At 40.6% G+C, this 19,015-nt stretch overlaps 1 protein-coding gene across 1 annotated transcript in view; it reads right to left on the bottom strand.

The window, feature by feature from the left end:
• macf1a (microtubule actin crosslinking factor 1a) overlaps positions 1-19,015 on the bottom strand; it is a 246,337-nt gene that overhangs the window by 223,830 nt on the left and 3,492 nt on the right. The window contains 1 exon segment of the mRNA XM_028596953.1: positions 12,598-12,832. Coding sequence (XP_028452754.1) covers positions 12,598-12,820 — 223 coding nt within the window. The 5' untranslated portion in view covers positions 12,821-12,832.

Consider the following 19,015-nt stretch of genomic DNA (forward strand, 5'->3'; position numbering starts at 1 on the left):
CCGCTGCTGCGCGTCAAGCCCCCAGCTCTGGCTCCTTCCTCTCCTCGGCGTCCAATTCAACACCACCTTGTATGAAACTAGTTAATTTGATGCATTGACGCACACTAAAAGCCCGGTAGCTCACTTTCTAGCAGGGTTAGATAATCCTTAGGGATACTAAGAGAATAAAAAAAGGTCAACAAAAGCCTGAACTGAGCGCGTTTTATATGAAAATGTAGCTAGGACATTTAAGATGCGAGTATCTACTTGAATTAAGGTTACATAAACGCTATCTATCCATTACCGCGGTGTGTGTACGTATGTGTGCGGGAACACACAGTCGCATTACTCGGTGTGTGTCTCCGACCAGTCCCTCCTTGAATATCGACCTCCACCCGGCGACTGCTGCTTTTTGTGCCTCCTGTATGTGTATGAGGGTGGGAATAGATCCTACACACCCAGATGAGTGTCAGTAGAGGAGGTGGGGGGCAGTGTGTGTTTCCGTCCTCAAATCGGCGGAGCTCCAGGCGAAACAGTATCCGGACTCCTCGGGCTTCCTATCCAAGGCTGTGTCGGCGTCCTGTGGATCCGAGGCGAGCCTCCCAAGCTCCCAGCATGCTTCCCAGCCGTAATGGCTGCTTCTATCAGAGGCTTTGCGGTCTCTGCCTCCGTGTGAATGTGTATGTGTTCGTTTTTCTCTCTCTCTCTCTCTCTCCCTCTTCTGCTCAGGTTTCTCGGCTCTTCTTGCAGTGGCTGTCTTCCATCCCTCTCTACCGGCCACGCCAGGAACCTCCGCCACAGGAATTTCAAAAGCCGGTGGGGTAGGGTAGAACTACTCGCTAGCTTATGGCTGCCGGTGGAAAAAATGGAGCTGCAGCGCCCCCAGATGGTGGGCACGGCTCGGTGACAGACACCACTAAACCCTTGGGCAAAGGCACACAAAAAAAAGTAGTAGGCTAGGGGCCTATTACTGTGTCAGATATTAAACAAATTTACTACACCCATAACGTGTTGTTAGGCTACTAAGGTTACATTCTCATGGACTATAACCAATTTGTAACCAAATGAGGAAAACTTTAAAGTAGCGTGTGTAAGCTATCTGTCAAAGAAGCAGGTGTTGAGAGAGTTGATGAACGATGGAGAATACAATATGGCGGATCTAACGGCGATAAATAATTTTTAAATTGGTGGCCGTGATAATATTACTGAACTTTGTTCATTACATCACTACAAGTGATACATTACACATCCCTAATAAATTAGAAGAGAAACATATTGTGTAGCAGGCATTTACTTGGCATACTGTTGGGTCCACTTGTCCCCTCAAAGGTAGGGACCACTTGTATCCTATGATGAAGTACAGGTACCTCCACTACAATTGGAATTAACTTTGCAATGCAGAATTGTCAGAAACAATAGTAAATCAAAGCAGATTAAGCAAATAACTCAGTACTAATAAACATCTGTTCAGTAAAGTGTCCTTCTTATGCAAAGTGCAAATATAACAACAGACCATTAGGACCACCATTAGGACAAACCACATAAATATAATACTGGAATTTGCTCAACGTGTCCATATGTAAGGAAGTTTTGATTGTGGATAAGGTTAAATAATGGAGCACACTGCCATCTGAAGGCTAATTGAATCTATTTACGGAGTACTGTGGCAAAAAAAAATAAATAAATCCAATCCAAGCCTTGTTAACATGCTAGTACACCCACATACTTTTAACATAGATATTGCATTCTTGGATCCAAAATGAGTGCAGAAGAAATGCAATCACAGACCCTTCTCAGCCAAAACAATTTCAGGGAACACAAATACAAAGTAGCCATTATGTTCAATTTATTTAAAAAATGACAAGTACTAAAACAAAAAAACTTTCTGCCACAATAAGTCCTGTCCTACAGGGTAAAACACAGGCTTCAGGGGATAAGCTCAACATACGATCATCCTGAGGTCAAAGCCCATAAATCAGCCTCATTTAAATGGTCTAAAGATTATATGTCATTTAATCCCATATAGAGACCTATAAAAGATTACCTTAAAGGGAAGCCTCTGCCTTCAACCCCCTATTTTTCTTTCTAATTGAATGTATCAAAGCAGCCTATGTGTATGTATTAATGTGAGCTGCATGTGTATAATACTGAAGGTTTTTCAAGTGTGTGGGTCATTACTGTTGCTGTAACAGATCTGGCTTTAGATATATCCTATATTGTTGTTTCTAGCATCCATGCACACACCCGCTTCTAACAAGATAAAATACAAGAAGAATGTAAAGGGGGAAAGAAAAAGAAATGAAAGAAAGTGGCAGTGATTTAACCAGGATGAATGGCAAACTGTATTAATAATTATGTCATGGGTGTAGGCAGCATCTACTGTCTTCTATACTGCACACACTGAGAGAGCACTTTGCAGCACAAAACATTGAACAGAACATTTCTCAAGGTAACAGATGGAGGAACAAGCTACAAGTTGAAGGGGAAAAAAAATCCAATATTTTTATCATCTTCTGAAAAAAAAAAGAAAAAGAGAGAGATAATCTTTAACTGGATAATCAGAGCTTGTTCGGGAAAGAATAGGATTGTGGGAAATGTGGTTTCAATTTATAACCATAAAAGATACGCTTTCAGTCATTTTACAAGTGGTCTCATGTGATTACAATTATTTCCATTAATTAAGCACCCAGGGCTAAATGATTAGAAACAGCTCAATTTCTTTTATCTCTACCTGTCTTTCATTATTATAAATGTTCCTTTGTGTCTCCCTCTGACTCATCCCTTATTACACGGTGCACACATCACAGGGAATCCAATCGGGGCACACACACACACACACACACACACACACACACACACACACACACACACACACACACTGCACAGAGAGATGTTGTTTGACCCTGGTCTCAAGGTCCCAGTAACCTTTCATTCTCTTAGACTGCACACTGTCAAACAGCTGGAGATAAACATACCCATATAGAAACATTCATCATAAGATTACAGTCAAAGCTGATTTTTTTAAACTTTTTTTATCAGTTAGCTTGTATAATAAAAAACTAAGCACATATCACAAGGTTCCCTAGAAGGACAACCTGTTACTGTAATGTGTGAAACATTTACATCTCCACCTGGTGGTGGGCAAAAGAAATGACAGTAACTCTGAGTGACTGTAAAAACCTACTTTTGTTTATGTTCGCCCATTTGTATGTTGTCTTTTCATTTTGCAATCAGCTCATGATGTGTGTAATGTTAAATTAAATAATAATAAAACTAGTAAAAGACGTGTGTATGCGTATTAAAGTGTGGCTGTTAAAAATAAAGAACGCTGACAGTATACCGAATCACCTCTTTCTCTTGTCTGCCTCGATCTGTCACTCACGCTGCTTTCTTTCTGCAGCATGCGTCCTCCTGTTTGTGTACTTGCATATGGATGAGTGTGTGTTGTTGTGCGTCCATACTGTCATGCAGAGTCCAGCTGCACAATGAATGTGCTCTGAGAGCCAAAAGGACATCCAGTCCTCGACACATCAGCATGACCAACGCCTCAGCAGCAGCGGAGCACCACTACGCCTTCTAACAAGAAACTCCCCGAACTTTAACCACAAATATTTTACATCCCATTTCTAACCCTTTCTGTTACTGTCCTCAATGTTGTTGGGAGCACTGCACATCTACTGTACAAAACAGCCGAAACATCAAACATTGTGATCTGATTGTCCACGCCTGCATTTTGGTTTGACTTGCAGCCTGATAAAGCAGCTCAGTGCCCTAAATAACCAGGAATGAGCAGGAGATTGAATGAAATTATTGAAAAATGTGTGTGACTTGGATTAGTGTGTTATGTAGTCGCACACTGTACATTTTGGATTAGATTCTTAGTAACGTCTGACCTTTGACCTGCAGTCTTAACTCAATTGACGCAATTATAGTTTCAAATGCGGATACAAACATTTAAAACAGCCTCAGAATAATGCATGTGTAAAATCCATGGTTGATCCTAGAATGCAGATAATCCAATAACTCAACATGTAAACAGAGTTAGTGGAGTTCTCAGCATGCTCATTAAAGCTCTAAAGAATACAGTAAGAGAAAAAAAGATGAAAACATAGTCTTGTGATGAAAGCTCAATTGTAGCTGTACCCTATTCCAACTTTATCTTCTCGTTTTTATTTTTTATCTTCCCTCAAGGTCTCTTTCTCTCTGTCTCTCCCCCAGTGTATTTTTTCCTTCTAGTGCTTTTCTTTCATTGTTTTACATTCTGTCTCTTTTCCTCTTTTCGCCTTCCAGAAGAAATTCCTCACGCTTTCGCCACAAACATCAAATACCTTTCTTTATATTTCTTTTAACCAATCTTATCTTTCTTCTTCCTGTGTCTGGTTTAATCTCTTTCAACCTCAGCTGCAGTTTTCCTTCATGGCAGTGTTTCACTTTGTTTTTCTTTCTCCTTTGCTCCTTCAACCCAGTTCTCTTTTTCAATCTTTATCTCTCTTAAGTTGTCAGTGACTTTGTTTTCAATCTTTATCCCTCTTCATCATTCTCTTTCTGTTTAATGACCTCCCTCACCCCTCACCCTCCGTTAAAAGTCATCATTTCTTTTCCACTCCTCTTTGAACCCTGCCTTTTTTTTCCTCCACTCCCTCCATCTCCCCAATACCTCCCCCCTCTCTTTCTCCAACTCCATTTCTTTCTCCTCTCTTCATTACCTTATACTCAATAACTCACTCCTCCCTCTCTCTTTTCTTTTTACAAACTCCCTCCTCTTTTCTCCCCCTGTGAATTTAAATGCTGACACTTTCTCTCTCTCTTTCACTATTTGATTTGCCCTCCTTTTATATTCAGTGTCAGTCTCTCTCACCCTGCCACCATTGCTTCTCCTCGCCTTTTACAACCATGGAAACAGAGGAGACCACGTCGCTATGGCAACGGGGGAACAGCTTTCGGCTGAGGCTTCCTTTCCGCTGCCTGAAGACAAAGAAATGTGGAAGCAACAGCAGCAGGCGGGACGGTGGACGCCTAAGTGACATGCAGGCACAGACGCCTGGGGTCCTCATGTTCACGTGCATAAATCATCACGCCTGCAGTCTGACACACAGAGACACACTTTGCTCTCAACTCTGTTTTGCTGTGAAAATGTTTATTAAAACATCCATTTTTAATGAATGTAATATCACAATTTTCTGCCTGAATCTTTCACTTTTACCACTTCTTTTACTGTAAGCTAAAACGAAACCAACGCAAATATATACACAGAAACATACAATAATACAAGTCTAAAACACTACAGATGTCTTAATGTGCTTTATGTTCAACATGTTTGCTTACAGATCATCTGCATGGAACTAAATGAGTCCCAATACTGTATGCAACATGCAACATGCAACATGCGTTGGTGGATTGGATGCTGTGAAAAGAGTCTCAATCCACACAGGTCATCCGTGCTCACATTCAACAATAAATAATGTATGCAACAACAAAAAACTTGACTGAACTTTCAACAGCAAATGTTATGAGATTATTAAACTTGCTCTCCATACATCTAGAGCTCACTGTGTCTTAGCAAATCCCCAAACTGTCATTCCCATAAACAGAAAAACCAGCAGCTGTTGGGAGGTTCCATTGACATTCACGCTCAGCAGGCAGGCCGAGTCCAGTCAGGACAGCAGCGTCTCTCTTTCTCCTCTCCAGTGGGAATTCAAAACTCATCATGTTCACAAAGCCCCTCGTGTTTGCACTCTCTCCTTCCATTTCTTCTTTATTCTGTCATGTAGGAAAGCAAGCAAGCTTTTCCCTCTTCTCACATTCATTTCATTACTTTCTCTAATAAAACACACGTTCCAGGCAGAAGAAAAATACCTGTTACAGATATGATATGTCTTTTTCTGATGTTACACTTATTTTAGTATTTTAACTGGACTGTAAACAATGCAACTTATTGGTACAAGCAGCCTAATGTATTCACTTTCAACATTCCAGCCTCAGCCTGAATGGAAATTGAGGTCAATGTAAACACATAGTTCATATTATGTAAAATGTAAAATCATCACAATAGGCTTCACGCCTGAGTGAGCACTGGACACGCCTGGGAAAAACTGGATGTTACCAGTTGAATTACTCTGCAAGCTTACAGAGCACATTTAGAAGCATCAACTAGACTCCTGCTCTGTTTTAATGGTTTGATGTCCAAACAGATAAAGAGGATCCATCAATGAGTGGATTGACAAGAGAAGCACAGCAATCTATATACTCTTCAAAACACAATCCAAACAGATCACTCTTTGAAAAGAAGAGATCTACATGTTGGTTATTTTTGCCAAGAGTTAGGATGGGATTCTCGCATATCTGCCTGCTATATATGAAGCTGGACACAGCAGCTGGTTAGCTTAGCTTAGCACTATGACTGGAAGCAGGGTGGGGAAACAGCTAGCCTGGCTCTGTCCAAAAGTAGCTTGAGATTCAGTGTTCTGTCCCCCCCCCCCATAACATAATTTGAACCCTTTAGATTTTTGTACAGATTAAACAAGGTAGGTGACTTGTTTTACATTTGGAAAAAAGCCAGACCCACTCTCAGTTACAACTGAGAGTGGGTCTTACAAAATACAAAATACAAACAAGCTACTGTTTTTTATGAGAGTCCTGTCTCAAAAAACTATTTTAATAACTTTATTTTGTGCTTTATATTGTGCTCACAAGATGTGTATTCCTAAATAAATCTGTTTAATTTGTTTACTTGAAGACTGCAGGACACCTTCACAAAGTGTCAATAAAGTGGCCCACATCTCATTTTTGGGTTAAAGTGGCCATGAAAAAACTCTAAGACATTTGGGGAATAAGGCATACTGGAGAGGAGTTGTGCAACTCAAATTTTCAAGAACCAATTTGTAAGTGTCATTTGTTGCATTTTCCATATGGCTATATCTAATTTCAGGAAGACCTGCTTCATATTGAGATGTAGACACAATAGTATTGGCTCTACAAATCAGCAGCTTTTAGAAATAAAATTTCACACGGCCCAATATTGGCAGTGTTAGAAAGGCGTTGTCTGTGTTTGAACCCCTGGGTGGTTTGTGATGGCGCCATCGTCAGCTCGGCCACTACCTGCTGCCTGCTGCCATAACCGAATCATCTCCACACAAACAAGTCTGACTCGCTGTCTCAGCCCAAAGGTGCTGCCAGGAAAACTCCCTGTCTTAACTGTCTCTTTTAATAATTGCAGATAATCATGTTTAAATGTTTTACCTTCACTCTATCAGAACTGTCCTTTATTTACCTCACACACAAACTCTTGGCGTCCAAACTGCAGAACAGCTGTTAATTTCCACTACATGTCACATGTTTATGCAAAACAGACAAAAAAAAAAAAAAAAAAAGAGGACTGGAAAAGTTTAGCCATCAGAAAGCGTTTATTAAAAACACATCATTCCTTTCTCACATCTGCCAGCAACTACGACAGAAAATTAGACACGCATTCATATCCTACGCTCGTTGTAAACAAAAGATGAAACTGTACATTTTCTTCCTTTTTATTATACTTCTTTCCTCAGATCTGGTTGTAATTAGTCTTTCACATGTAAACAGCAAAGGGCCATCACGTGTTGGTGCCGGAAAAAGAATTTCATGGCGTTTAGTCTGCAGCTATTTTCAACATTTCTCACTATTTCATATTGCTTGTGGTCATTTGTTAGCAATTAAAATATTCCTTTCAGCTGCCCTGGCTGAGGAAAGTAATTTTTACAGTAGGCCTATTTATTGGACGTTTTACGTGTTGCCTCAGGAGGCCGAGCTATATTTAAGAAATAATAAAAAAAAGTTGTACCAGTAAGTGACCCTGATTATATTATACTTTTGGTAATTTCCTTAGGATGCTTTTCAACTTGAATTGTTTTTACTTTGCTTTCTTTCTCCTAGTTTTCACATTACAATATGTAGAACTTTCACTGTTGTTTTTTAACCACAAGCTGCTTTTTATCTATTATTATCCCACTCTGTGCATACAATGTACATGTGTGTGCATGTGACACAGTCCCACAAGTACACACACATACTTAATCATTTATATGCACCCTCCTCCACAAATTCCCCTCTCTCATTTTTGAACACTTAAAAATCAACTCAGTTTTGCAAACAGATACACCCACTGTCTTTTTTTCTTTAACATGCAACATCTAATTTTGCCAATTTCACTTTCACTCGACATGAAACATCTCGCTTGCTTGGAGAAATATGCTCGTCATATCCCCACAGAAAGATTAAAATACAAAGACTTACACCGCTTCTTCACACTAACACTCTGCTGTGAAAATTGTTCAATTAAATAAAAAAATAAAGTCCAGTAGCTGCAGCTGTTGCACCACCTGACATCATGGCTCACAGAAAACTGTAAATCTTCCCTCCAAACATTTACAGCCAGATTTAGGAAAGACAAGACTCAGCTGAAAGCTTGTCTTAAGGTCATGACACACCGACCAGACGGCCGACCCTCGGCAGAAAAGGCAGTTGGACTGATCAGTCTCCCCGAGTTGGTCAAAAAAGTGCCTCGGAACACACCAAAGCGACGAGACGTAATACATCTCCGTAACAGCAGGCGACGCTAATCTGTATTGTCGCCCAAAAATGAAAACCGGCAGCTTATTGGACGAACGTGTCACATGGGTTCTGGTTTTTCCGGAAAGTTAACGACAGCATACGATCTCATATTTTACTAAAATAGGTCACTGAAACCTGTTTCTGAAAACATTTTGAGCGAGAAATAGGCCGTGCAGTTGCTGAATCTGTCTTCATTTCAGATCGACAAAGGTCAGTTTAGAAGATTTTTGTCAGATTTTGAGAGACTCTAGTCACACTCATCCCGCTCCCTGTTTCCGGGTTAGCACTCTACCAATCAGATTGGTCATTTGAGTCCGACTGCCGGCAGTGCCCGCCTTCCGATTCAACATGTCAAATCGGCCAAAATGAAGGACGACGGCCTCTCGGACGGACGACGGCACGGAACACACCGAACAGACTCGAGTCACTGACCTCGCCAGACTGTCCGACGGCTGATTATCGGCTTGGTGTGTCTCGGGCTTTAAACCAAGTAGCTGATTGTTAAGCCAGCTATCTCAAAAAAACCAACACACAGGCTTCTCTTGTGAACAGATAGAGGAGCTTAGAGACTCTGAGACATTAACGCTGTAGGTCTGGAATAGTCTTCCAACTGAAAGAGCTTCCAGTGCAGGAAATACATCACATACGTGCACTATGAAAGCAATAACATGCACATGCAAAGCCCTTCACCCTGACCTACATGCTGTTTCCATGTCTATAAAGTAGGCTTTTACTGTCTCGTCATCGCCTCCCTACTCCAACATCCCAACCCCCATCGCCTCCAATGCAACTGGCATTTACAATGTTAGTGGCATCAGAGCAGCGCTGTCACTTTATAACTATATTTCTCACATAAAAAAAGCTAAAAGATCACTTACAACACTCTAAAGACAGGAAGAATTAGAGATGCATGATATGGAATTATTTGCCAATAACTGATCATTTCCATGGCAGCTTCAGCTGATACCGATAATTTTGCATCTAGGGTTAGTCCAGAAGTCTGGTGACACTGGTGACATTTTAATTAAAAAAATGTGAGGAAAAAAATGCATTTAAAAAATAATTAAATTTGAGAAATTCGAAAACCTTAAAAACAAATGATTATAATATTTTTTTTAATGTTTAAAACTCTATCTCTTACTGTCTCTAATTATATCCCACATGGACGAATGCATTTATTGTAAGTCGCTTTGGATAAACGCTTTAGCTAAATAAATGTAAAGCAATATTTTAGTTTATTCTACTTCAAGCAGCGCTTCGACAGACAGTCACAGCTATATGCTGAGGGGGGCGGCAGACCAGGACACCCATCCACTAGCATCCATTTATAAGATAAGATAGATTTTATTGTCCTGAAGGAAATTTGTCTTGGGCAAACAAACAATTGCTGCTGCTTAAAGAATTCAACACAGCATAATGCATACATACATACACACAAACATAAAGTACACAGACACAGCGTGTTGCATTACTCTACATCGCCATGCCCATGTTGAATGCAGAGACTGCCACTAGCCAACAAAATTGTCATTATAATATAAGTAAGGGTAAGCTGCCTTATCAACATAAAATCCTGGTAAGAAAAGTAAAAATTTTGTGTTTAAAGGTACACTGTGTAGTGTTTTAAGTATTTTATTAGCTAAAATCAACGTCTTCATTCATAAATATATCCTCATTGGTGTAAAATTACCTCTGCCAATGATCTGACTTATCCTCGTAAGCAAAGAATTTCTTATCTGTATTTACACTGGACGGGCAAGTCCAAGGAGGTTTCCATGTCATTCCGCCATTTTGAAAAACTATAATGGCTGAGAGGGACATAAAGCACTAGCCTGCCTGTCTAGCTAATCCACAACGCGTTTTAGTTCAGAGCCAGCGTCACATGACTGAAACCACCTGAAACGGAGAAGGAGATCGGTGAGAGGCGATTGTCACTGCCCCGGCAAATTTGGAAGCTTGCACTGCACTTCAGTTCATAATGGAGGATCATACTCATGCCGAGCCACAGGAGAAGGAATCCTTGTCGCCTAAAAAGCGAAAATTGGAAGACATGTTGTCATAGCTTCTTGGTACATAACGGCTACCGTAGTTGCAACACGCATTTGAAAAAGCGAGGCGCTAGAGAGCGCTATTCATTTGAATGCAAAATACAATTTCACCGCTAGATTGGAGAAATTCCTACACAGTGTACGTTTAAGATAAAAGCAGCATTTGAGGCATTTGGCATTTGGCTTCCCATTCATGGCTTTGATGGACAAGGGGACAAACGAGTTCTTACAGCGGTTGAATCTGCACCGGGGGGGACTCTGAAGCGTCTGCCTGAAGGAAGAAGCTGGTACTCATTGTGGAGGACATGGGTGGGGTCTGAAATGATCTTCTAGGCCTGCCTGAGGATGGTATTGTCAAAGAGACAGCCTGGAGTGTGGAGTGTGTATGTGAAAAAAGCCTCAAACAAATAAATAATCAGCATGATTATGAGATAATGTGAGTGGAAAAAATACCACAGATGATAAGAGGCGCCACCTTTTACATCATTTCCCTCACCGAAGCTGGAAGTCTTCCCTCCACTAAAAGTAAGAAAGCTATTAGGCTGCTACAAGTGTCTTATTACGCGAGCAGGGGAACCCTGGCTTCTCCAGAGAACTGAGTAACCTCCATTTCTCCTCCATCTTCTGTTACAGCGAGTAAAAGAGGAGGGGGGGGGGGACAGAGAGAGGGAGGACATCCCAGTCGTCCATGTTAGGGAGGTGTTACTGTTGCTGATTAAAACATCTCTAACCTTCAGCTTTGACGTCTGAGAGGATGGATGCAGATAATAAAACCAGATCTCGTGTTTCAGCCCTGAAGGAGAAGAAACACAAGCTCCTCACCGGGTTTTCAAGACAACCTTCAGTTTTATGTATCTTAATAACAGCGGTGAACACATTTGAGTGTTACTAGACAACACTTTTAATAACATGCAGTAGATGTTTTTATCCAAAGTATGAATATATACGAGACCACAGCTAGATTTTCCTTTCATTTCGGTGACATTTACTGGCCAACGATTTTGCAGGAAACTGGGCTTTTTCCAAGTATGTGGGCCTTTAATCAAAGTCAGAAGGAAGCCCCCATAATTAAACATGAGAAGCCAAGAAAATGTCAGCAAGCAAATGTGAATGAATTGGACACATCCTGTAGCTATTGCTCAATACAAGATACAATGTTTTTACCAAGACGTCCAATGATAAAAAGACTAATAGTATCATATTGTGTTCGGTCGAATGGCAGTTTTTGTACTTTTGACCCAGTATAATTCTCTGTTAGCTCGCCACAAGCACAGGTGCCATCTGATCTTTATGGTTTGTATGTGCGCTGCTGGACAAAAAAAAAGTGATTCAGTGGATTAAAATTATTTCTTTGATCTTCTCTGATTTCACAGATAAGTGAAGGTTCATTAACACTTTTACTGTCAGTTTGAAGTCACTGAACACAAATCCCTCATCTGTTTTTACGAGCAAAGTTTACCAGACAACGCATTTCAACTCCCGCCAGGTTTCACTTTAGCATAAATTTAAATTTGCTGATGCGTTGCATAGTCTCTGTTTCCCACTGCTCACTCTTACAGCCACATCCTGCTTCAGCTTTAATTTTTATTTAACCTTTATTTAACCAGGTACGACAATTGAGAACAAATTCCCATTTGCAACGACGACCTGTCACATTCACACAGTTACACATTCATACCTGCTACAACCACAGTCTGTCAATTTTTTGTGGGGTTAAGGCCTTGCTCAAGGGCAACTCGGTGGTGGTAATGATGGAGGGACAAGCTATGCTCTTTCACTTCCCCCCAAAATGTATCCTGTCGGTCCCGCTCACAAGCTTCTCTAACCTTTAGGCCACCACTGCCCATTCAGACTCTTCCACACATCCTCCACTGGAAGCTTCCCACAACAATCAGTCTTCTACCTTTTGCCGCTCAACAGATGCAGGTTGAGTGCCTTGCTCAAAGGCCCATCGACAGTATCTCCGGGAGATGGTTTCCCTTACCTGCGACACGAACCACCGCCCTCTCCGCCGGGTCCAGCACCGAGTCCTGGCTCTTCCTCTTCCTCCTCTCATGTTTGGACAGATTCCACGGCAACGTGTCTCCGGGCGGACCCACGGGTCCTGACGGGCACGGGGACAACGACCCCCCTGAGCGCTCGCTACGGAAGGACGGCTCGCTGACGCAGGAGCGCTCGCTCAGAGTATCGTCGTCTGACGACTCCATCTTACTTCAGGGCTGTAAGGAGGAGAGGGACGAGGAAGAGAGGATAAGAAGAGGGATGGAAGGAGGAGAGAGGGATGTAGAGCAAGGGCGCAGGGGAAAGAAATAAGGTCAAAAGAAGGGAGGAGGAAAGAGGGAGGGAAGAAGAATTGTGGGAAAAGAGAGAAGAAGGCGCTTTAGTCTAAAGTGGAGACACTGTATAATTCATTGCTGGCGTCCAGTGTGATCATGCAGGGGTCATGAATGATGCAAAGTTTCAACGTAACAGCACAACAGTAATAACGCAACGATCAGGAGGGCAGAAACAACTGGGTTAAGTTAGTCATCACGTCTAGAAGACTTTAAAGGAGTTTTCGAGGCTGCAGGCCTACAGTGGCGCTCTGCCGCTGTAGAGCTCTGAGTAAAAGATGGAAGAAAGCACATGACTACTGTCATGTGCTTTCTTCCATCTGGTGATACAGATTACCGAAGCCGGCTCACAGGAGCAAAGGTGGATGGAGAATCTTAGCCTGAACATATTTTATAGGATTGATAATCCTGCCGTCCATAACTTCCCATCACTGCAGTCAATCAATCAAGATCCAAAGAAGAACTATGCGCATACTGCTGGGATAAGAGTTTTATTCCCGATATTTCTATTATTTTTAGTAGGGCTGTCTTCGACTAAAGAAATTCTGAGTCGCCACTCATGTGATTTTGACAACTAATTGATTTGTTGATTTAATCTTAGAAATCGGAGTTTAAAAAGAATTTTTCTCTACAAAGAATCATGCAAAAGCACCACTTTAAATCTTAAAATGAAAACGCATAAAAAAAATTTAAAAAAAGACTAAAGAAATCTTAGTCGACTAAGACCAAAACAATCAATTAGTCAATTAATCGACTAAGAGGGGGCAGCCATGCTATTGGTGCGATGTGGGTTGGTCTGTCCATGATTTTGGTCTAGACAGAAATATGTCAAACAAGATTACATTTCTTGCCATGACATTTTGTACAGACATTCATGGTCCCCAGAGGATGAGGTGTAATGACTTTGGCGATCCTCTGACTTTCCCTCTTCATCAAGGCAACATTTCTAATTAGGAAAAGTCTTGCTAACACATTCAATTAAGTTGGTGAACTTGTAAACATTATACCGTCTTAACATTAGCATGGTAGCATGCTGACATTAGAACTGAGCTCTAAGCATTGCTGTGTTTAAGTAAAGCCTCGCAGAGTTATAACATGACTGTAGACTTAGGCTTGTTGGTACAGAAATAACACAAGATATGTACTGTATATACATGTATGTTTTTACATAAAGTACAAACAAATACTTAAATTAAATACTACTAGTATACTAGTAGTATAAGTAATTATAATACTTTCATTATATGATAAGTTGTTGATTCGCCTTTATACAGAATTCTTTTCCAGTGCTGTAGCACAAAATAACACTCGACTAACAAATCTTATTCCTTTTAGGTGTAAAGTCACTTATCCAATAAATGTAATCCTTACTCTGAATATGACCGCTGCCATAAAAGCCACATTTGCCAAACTACAAAATGTTATATATGGTGTATATACATATATTATAGTCAAATAATCATGCACACACACAATATGGCTTTTAAGTAAAAGTTAGTTCAGCTCAACAGAGACCACTGAGGTCTGGACACATTACATTATGTCCTGCTTGGAGCTGATTTGTTGATGATGAATGATGCCGGCTGTGATGGAAGAAAGACAGCTCTGTGCTTGGATGGAGGGGTGGAGAAGGCAGGGAATTTCTTAACAGCGACAATTCAACAGACTTGGCAGAGTCAAAGTGCAAAGACAGAGAAGCGAGAGAGAGAGGGAGAGAACAAGAGAGAAAGAGAGAGAGAGAGATGAGATTTCAAAGCTCATCTAGTGTTTCTATTTTTAAAGAAAAGTCAATAAGACAGGAGAGCTTTTTTCCTCTTACACTCTTTGTCTTTGTCCTTTCTCTCTCTTCTCCTTTCTCTTTCTCAGCTTCTCTCTATCTGTCGATCATCCATCTTTGAAGACGAATGAGTGATAGTAAATACTTATGTAGCACACACACACTTGTTTTTTAAATCAAATTAATGGAGCCAAAAACATCAGATTTTAGAATTCTCTGCGGTTCTCTGGTGCGTGTGTGTGTGTGTGTGTGTGTGTGTGTGTGTGTGTGTGTGTGTGTGTGTGTGTGTGTGTGTGTGTGTGTGTGTGGACTCTGGGGATCTGATGCTCTGATCCGTCCATCACAGTATAAAATCAATACCTGTCCTGAGAGAATGAATTGCCCGTTATTGGCTCTTATATTGCAGCTCCACAGGGACTTAGTTAACATCTGTTGTTTGCTGCTTGTTTCGTGAGTTTGAGTCCAACTCACAAACTTTGTAAAAATCAGCGGATTTATTTTAATCTTCACTGTGTATTTAGCAATATGCTAATTTCTTAAAAAGTAAATCATTCTAAGACTTACAGTGAAAAACATCTATCTTTTTTATCTGATATTCAGCTGTAAAAGTGTCTTTAGAAGACATACCAGCAGTGATTTGGAATGTTTCACTGCAAATCAAATATATTATTCTATAAACCATGCCTGAATCTGATAAAGTGAATATCTAGTCTGCCTTCATTTTTTGTCAAAGTTACATAATCATTTCAAAATGAAGCAATGAAGACTTTTCCAATACATCTGCAATTACAACTACAACAATTATATAAAGTAACATGATTTATTTTTTAGAAATGCAAAGAAAGTAACGTGTTGTATCACACACAACTCAAACCTATCTGAAGAATCACCTAATTTGTTTTTAAATCAAAGGAATGGAGCCCAAAACCATCAGCTTTTAGAAGGAAATAAGTACAATTAAAACTGAAAAGCTCTTCATCTGAAAAAATGGTCAGCAGTAATGTATATACAATTTGAAACTAAGGGACAAAAACATAACTTTAAAAACAACATAACAAATCCAACATTCAACTGAGACGACAATTTCAAACGCAGCTTAACGTTTCTCAGAAGGTTTCTTAAAGTATCCTCAGTTTACTAAAACAGGCTTTTATCACAGCAGCATCCTCAGTAAGACAAGCATGCATGCATACTAGGACCCTGAAACTGAAATTGTTCATTTTTATCTTTTACACCCCTGCTTTTCCTGCTGTGACCAGCCAAAATGTCTTTTGTGAAAACGGTTTGTAAGGCAAAACACCATCTTCTGGTTCTGTCTGGAACACAGAGGTTAAAGGTTGTGATGGAGGTGACAAGACAGGCTGACATTCAGGATTACAGCAGGAGACAAATTAGAAGTTGGAGTACAAATTAAAGGACCAGTGTGTAGGATTTAGGAGGAACTATTGGAAGAATTGGAATCAAATATTCATAATTATGTTTTCATTATTGTATAATCACCTGAAACGATTGTTGTGTTTTCGTTAGCTTAGAATGAGCACTTCATATCTAAATAGGGAGCGGGCCCCGTCATGTTGCACCGCCATGTTCCTACAGGAGCCCAGGACGGACAAACCAAACACTGGCTCTAGAGAGGGCCATACACATCTTTATAAGGTTCCACTACACCACACGTGTCAAACTCAAGGCCCGTGGGCCAAATCCGGCCCCTCGCAGATTTTGATATGGCCCGCATATCAATTTAGGTTCACAATAGACTTTGGCCCACATAGTTTTTGTAGCTTTTTTCATTGTTTTTTTCCGACTTTTTTGCCACTTTTTCCAATGTTTTTTGGCCCGTTTTACGACGTTTTCGTTGCTTTTTTTCAACTTTTTTGGTCATTTTTTCTTTGATGCTGATTTTTTGGGGTCTTTATGTCTACCGAGCTGTAAGTGAGAAGATTATATGAGACATGCAATAATACAATAAAAGATCCTTGACTTTTACAATGAAATAATAGCACGTGAATAACCTAAACATGTCTGGCCCTGGATGGGATTCTTATTTTGCAGGGTGGCCCTTTGTGGAATTGAGTTTGACACCCCTGCACTACACGCTTGGAAAGAGATAGGTGAGGGAAGGCGTGTTCAGTTGGTTGCAATCTGCGAACCTCACTGCTAGATTCCACTAAATCCTATACAACTTATTTTGCAACGCCAAAGTAAAACCAACTTTGAGTAATCTCGAATAATCTATCTTTTTTGAATTAGATTTTTCAGTGTTGTTTTGTTTCCTTCCTTAATTTAAAGTCTTTCAAAATAAAAGTCTCCCAATCCACCAGTGATCCGGTTTGTTTCAGAATGCATCCACTAACAGTTACTGTGGCTCCTGAGAAACTCAACAAACAACCAGCTTAACTACAACAACTGGGAGCACTTTACAGAGTGACAAACTTCTGCTGGCTGCTGAAGAGCAGATCTGTCGTTGTTCATCCCTGAGGCTGCAGCTGACTAAACTGTGGAGTGACCTGAGTGGTGCTCACCGGGTGGGAATGTTTCTGTGTGCGATGTGTCCGACACAACGGCTGGGATTTCCATCTGGGCTAGTCCTGCCAAAAATCCTCCTCCTCCTCCTCCTCCTCCTCCTCCTCCTCCTCCTCCCGCTGCTGGCCCCTGGGCTAGACCGCTGGCAAAACCCCACTTCCTGAATCCCTGTCTCCACGGTAACACTGCTAGGAAGAGGTTAAAACCTTCCCAGAATTCTCTGCGGTTCTCTGGTGTGTGTGTGTGTGTGTGTGTGTGTGTGTGTGTGTGTGTGTGTGTGTGTGTAGTCAGTTTCCCTGCTGCCTGCTGACAGTGAGTCAGTGCCACTGTAACAAGCGGTTTTATAAATAGAGAGAAGAATGGAGGCTTCAAAGCCGCACCGTGTCATTAGTGCTCTGTGAGGAGAAAAAGAGATATTTGAAGAAGAAGAAGAAGAAGAAGAAACTACCAGCAGAAACTCTGGAGGAGCACTGTGAGTGACATCACTTCCTGTCTGATGAGAAACTTGCCGAGGCGTTTTCACTCCCAGTCAAACCAACAAACACACATTCAGCTGTACAGTTAGTTTGCTCCCAGCTTCATATTAGGACTCCAAGTAATAATTACTTTCATTACTTGCATTTAATCTATACTATACTATGCGTGTGTGTATATATATATATATATATATATATATATATATATATATATATATACACACACTACTATATAAAATATTTTCCATTAAAGTTCCCAGAACCCAAAGGGACATCTTTAAATTGCTTGTATTGTTTGGCCAAAAGTCCTAAATAAATTCCACTTACAACGATATAATATTGAAAAAAAAATCCTCAGCATTTGAGGAGGTGGAACCAGTGAAAATTTGACATTTTTGTTTGATAAATTACTTGAATTATTAAATTCAATTATTTCAACCAACCAACTAATATATTCTAATAAAGACTAATATACTAACTGATTTATACAGAGCACACACACACACACACACACACACACACACACACACACACACACACACACACACACACACACACACACACACACACACGCAGGGATCTTGGCTCTTGCCTCTTCAGCTGGATGCTTGACTGGCCTGATTTATAACTCACAACCAGGATTTGCATGGACACGGTCTGTTCCCACAGCTTAGCCTGAGTAGGGTATGTGTGTTTGTGTGTGTTTGTGTGAAAGAGGAAAGAGAGAAGGAGTGACATGAAACAGACTCTAAGATGTAGAGCTAGTGAGGAGAATCTAAGCAACAAATTAAGAAGGACAGAAAGGGGAAGACAGGAAAAAAAAAAGAAAAGTCAGAGACAGAAAACCAAACATTTCCAGAGTAACGGTCGTAACTGCCGGTGCAAGTCTTTGTGTCATTCCAGAGCTCTACCAGCCGCTGATGGGCGTTAAACTGACATTCATGATCAACAGACAGACAATAATTCGGCCTGACAAACTCCATAACATAGAGCTACCTGAGCAAAAAAAACACACATCCTCTCAACGTGTGATTTACAGTGTGCATCCAGAGCTGCACAGCCGGTGTTACAGCAACGTTGGCTAGCTTGGAATAACGTGTGAACGCTCTTAATTTGGAATAACAGGAGTTTTCTTCTTGTTCTCATGATGTGAATGCAGTTTTAGCACAGACTGCTGAGAGTGGTCTCAATCTTCTTGTCCAACTCTCGGCAAGAAAACAAATAAGCGCATTTCTAAAAATGTCAAACTAGTCCTTTATATTGATCAAACAACATTACTCTCTTTCTTTTTTG

The sequence above is a fragment of the Perca flavescens genome, chromosome 14, assembly GCF_004354835.1.
Source record: "Perca flavescens isolate YP-PL-M2 chromosome 14, PFLA_1.0, whole genome shotgun sequence".
Taxonomy (NCBI): Eukaryota; Metazoa; Chordata; class Actinopteri; order Perciformes; family Percidae; genus Perca; species Perca flavescens.